A 4,253-nucleotide genomic window follows, 5' to 3' on the forward strand; every position below is an offset into this window, starting at 1 on the left:
TACCATCCGTTAATCAAAATTAAGTGCACCAGATTTAGAATCCCTTGTGGCTTCAGCGAGTGAGCTGAAGTGGGCTCTAGCTGGTGAATGGAGATCATAATATCCGGGTTTACTGAACTGTGCTGGGTCCCAAGGATTGCAACCTTGATTCATGTAGAGAGGGATTTGCTGAGACTATACACAATTACGGACGAGTAGGATATCCAGTTAGGGAATTTCCCCTTTCCAAAACTAACAACATGGCAACAGAAGTAGAAGATTTTAGATAACCTAATTAAGTGCTTTGTCACTTTTCAAACCAATTGTAAAAAGAAAAGAAAATGTGTGTGGTTTCTGACCTTTAACTTGGCTTATAATATATATGATAGATTTTATTTGTATTTATGATGTGGCGCTAATACGAATTCCCAATCTTATTCATTTAGGAAAATATTAATTTCATGCTGTTTTTTACTATAAGGTAGAAGACTGGCAGCTTTCAGGGCCTCTAAGTGGAAATATTGGTGTTGGCTTCAGTGGGGATCTTTTTTTCTCATTGCTCCACAGATTTCATTTATCAGACTTTTTAAGCTCTAACAGTATGTTTTTTGAGGATGTCAATTGTTTTTGCCTTCTGAATAGCACAGTTATTTAGTACACTTCATACAAATTTACTATTAGGTGATACTTCAGTTCTATAAGGTTCTTTTTTTAAGGTTTGATTTTTCATTAAAAATAAGTTACAAGACACATACAGAGAATTTCTGTAAACTAGTCCCTTGAAGATGGGGTATAACAGTAACATTCTTGTGTTGGTCGAATGACTTGTGAAAAATCATGCATTCAGTGAAAACATATGGGTTCTTTCTTTGCACTTCTTTAAAAAGTTTGTGGTATTTTGTTTCTGTTTTAGGAAATTCTAGGAAGAAACTGATGTGCTCAGTGTGCAATAAGAAGTGTTCCTCAGCAACAAATCTTCAAGAGCATCGAAAGGTCAGTAAGATGAAGGATGACCCACAGCAGGCTTTGACTTCACCAAGATATTGAAAGCATGGAGCTTGGGTCACTTGAGAGCTCATGTAATATAAACTAGTAGGTTGTCTTTTTATGGTTACAAAAAATGCCATTTTTTTTTATTCTGGGCTTTTAATTTTGTAACCACAGTAGGTTAAATCAAAATTTTTGGTTTATTTGTAACCTATCATTTGCTGAGCATCAAACTGTGTGTGTGCATGTTCATTTTCAAATTCCTGAGTTAAGCCAAAATTGCCTACTTTATTTAGCTGCAGGTCACAGGAAGGGGACTAAATCTAAATGTATATTAGCCTAAATTAGACTGAACCTGTGAATCTTTCTTATTATGCAGAAAATGCAAACAACTTCTTTTTTTTTCCTTACGATTTTATGTGAAAATAACATCACAATCCTAAGAATGTGGTCTGAAATCTATTTTAGTGGTATGGTTAGTATAACAATGCCTTTAAAAGAGAAGAGGTATAAAAAGCAAATATATTTTTAGTTTTATTCACTTGAATTCTTGTAGATAAATCAAAATAGTGGCATTTCAATAACTAGAACAGAAAGAGTTAATTTTCTAACAAATATCCATTGGAAATAAGGTAGTTAGTATAGATATACAGATAGGTAATGAATAAGGTTCTTAAACTGTTATACCCAAAGGAAGATCCTGCAAGATTAATTTGATAAATCAGTAAAACCCAAGAGGGCCAGATTTTACAAAAACCTATATTATATAGTTTATCAGATCAACCATGAGCCTTTTAATAATGCCCTGTTTTCAGTGTAAGTCCAGTGAGAATATATATGATATTGATTAAAATAAGTTGTTGTAAAATTGTTGCAAGCCCTTTTACTAATTTTTCATGATTTGTTATTTTGCTTACTTGTATTAATGTTCTCTTGAATGTTTTGGAGAGAAAATACAAAACACCACTATCCAATTGCCCAGTCACTTTCCAAGGTAATCAGAATGTGTTCTGTTTTTAATTTAGGTCAGGAACAACAAATCAGTGTATATTCATATGACCATGTCACTGAAAGCCTTGAACCATCCCACTTTTCTAGGTCACTCCTTGTGAGGTTTATAGAGAAGATTTGTCTTGCAATAATTATACATCTCTTAAGATGTTATCCATCCACATGAACTAGTGACCAAGTTTGCCAGCAAAAGTAGGCTAACTAAGTACCTGTTCATCTCAAGAACCACCATCAGGATTGTCAGTATTTCCCCCCCATTTTTCTTTGGCTTCTGATAGAGGTTACACTTAAGATGTTTTTAACTGGTTAATTGTGTCTTAAGTAGTGACCATACCTTCAATCAATTCACAGCACAATAAAATGAGGAATAAGCTACAAAGTTATTAGATATGTTGTGTGTAATAATTTTGTAACTGGTTCCTATCATGCCTTTAATTGAACATTGTGACCATCCTCTGGAGTATATGGGAGGTTTTTGAGACTCTTGTGTGCTCCAGAGGCTGGAAGGCTTCTCAGCTGATCAGAACTCCCAGCTCGGGGAGCGCACCATGTGGACAAGAGCCCCTGTCAGATGATCAGGTGCATCATGGCAGGAAGCACAGTTGTTGGGATCCAACGTCAGATCCTATCGCACTTTTACTTGAACATCTATCAGGGACCTTTCTGTTAACTAATTCCCTGTTAAAGCCCATATCCTGAAATAAACCAACTCTGCCCATGCAGGAAATTTGATCAATTTGGAGGCATTTAGAACTAAATAAAAAGGATTTAGGTGCTTAACATGGAGACTCAAACGGGCACCACAAAGGGCATGATCAAGTAGGTGTTTGCGGAGTGTGCCTAACTCATACCAAGAGGACTGGGCATCTCACAAAAACACATTCATAACTGTAGCTTTCTCTTAAAATTCTGCGGATAGGGAATCTCACTTATTGTACAATGACATGTTATACTATACCATTTTGTGTATTATACCCAAGTTGTATCCCTGTTTCTTTCCTTAGAGATGCCTGTAACTGGTTGAAGAGAGAGGTGGCACCTTGTGGTCTTGTAGGGAGTTTCTACACGTACTCCAGGAGTGAAGTTCATGGGGGAGCACAGAGCATCACTTGTATCGATGTACCCACACGGAAAAATGGTGGCGGGGGGCTTTAATTAAAGCACCCCCACTGCCATTTTGCAGCATGCTGGAGCACAGTAATTACCATGTTCCAATACACTCAGTGAATTGAGTCTGCTCTGACACGCTGTAATTAGTGTGTTGGAGCAGCCTCACTGCATGTGTATAGGTAACCCTAGTAAGTTGGGGCATTTCAGGTCCTTGTTTCCAGGACTGTTGCTGTATCATATATTTAAAAAGTCATTGGATAAAATACAGAAACAGTCCTGGGAGAAAGTTCCACAAAGCTACAAAGTCATGTGCATTCTTTTGCTTCCCTCCTATCCCCTTCTCCTCATTTCTCTCTTGCTATTTTCCAGTGAATCTTAAATTCCTGAGAGCCGAAAGAAGGATGGCCAGAAGAGACATTGAGGGGTCTGGCACCCCAGGAAGGGGCTGTGTGGAGAGACCGAAAGGTCTCGGGGTCTGGAGTGGGGCTGAGAGAGACTGAGGGGTCAGAAGGCCCCTAGAGGGGTGGCACTGGCAATTGATAAAACATCTGTAAGGATGCCATCTGCAAGGCATAGGGTTTGGTATAGAGGAGGTATGGAGCCATGCAATTGGCCCAGAAGGCCAGGACCATGATCGGTGGTAATTGTAATAAGACCAGGGCAGCCTTTTGCACTCTGTGTAACAAGCAACATCAAGAAATGGCAGGAAAGACCTGGGTGGACTGCTCATAAAGTAGGGTATCCCCATTTTTTTCCTGGTTCCTATGACTGTCCTCTACACATTTTGTAAGTGTGGACTCCTGTTTGCATCAGGTATTATTTACAGAGTTGCCCTTTCTCTGTTAGAAATGCATATCTATTCTCTCTGGCCATGATGCATCTTTTTTTTTGGGAGTGGCATCTGGGGGCAGCAGAAAGGCAGTGAAGCGCCCCCAGAGTTAGAAGTTTGTAGAACTATTTCCTGGAAAAAGTGCAGGATCCAGTTATAAAAGATTCCATGAAAAGTCTGATCTCATTGCTTGTATCTGTGGATCTGTGCAGGGACTAATTTCTCAAGGGGTTTTTTATAGGTAGAGAGGTGGACTGCAACACAGATTACCAGTGATTACCAGTTTCAGAAAGCATCCTACTTACTTTTGAGACATTGGGTTTTCTAAGGGGTTTTT

The 4,253-nt window shown here is 38.6% G+C and overlaps 1 protein-coding gene across 3 annotated transcripts in view; it reads left to right on the forward strand.

Annotated features, from left to right (window-relative positions):
- The window catches only part of PRDM5 (PR/SET domain 5), a 160,651-nt gene that overhangs the window by 62,554 nt on the left and 93,844 nt on the right, over positions 1 to 4,253 (forward strand). For all 3 annotated transcript variants that reach the window (XM_019534032.1, XM_019534033.1, XM_019534034.1), the window contains exon 8: positions 893 to 972. In XM_019534032.1, the coding sequence (XP_019389577.1) occupies positions 893 to 972 (80 nt within the window). The remainder of the gene's footprint in view (positions 1 to 892; positions 973 to 4,253) is intronic.

The sequence above is a fragment of the Crocodylus porosus genome, unplaced genomic scaffold (assembly GCF_001723895.1).
Source record: "Crocodylus porosus isolate Cpor-Errol unplaced genomic scaffold, CroPor_comp1, whole genome shotgun sequence".
NCBI lineage: Eukaryota > Metazoa > Chordata > Crocodylia > Crocodylidae > Crocodylus > Crocodylus porosus.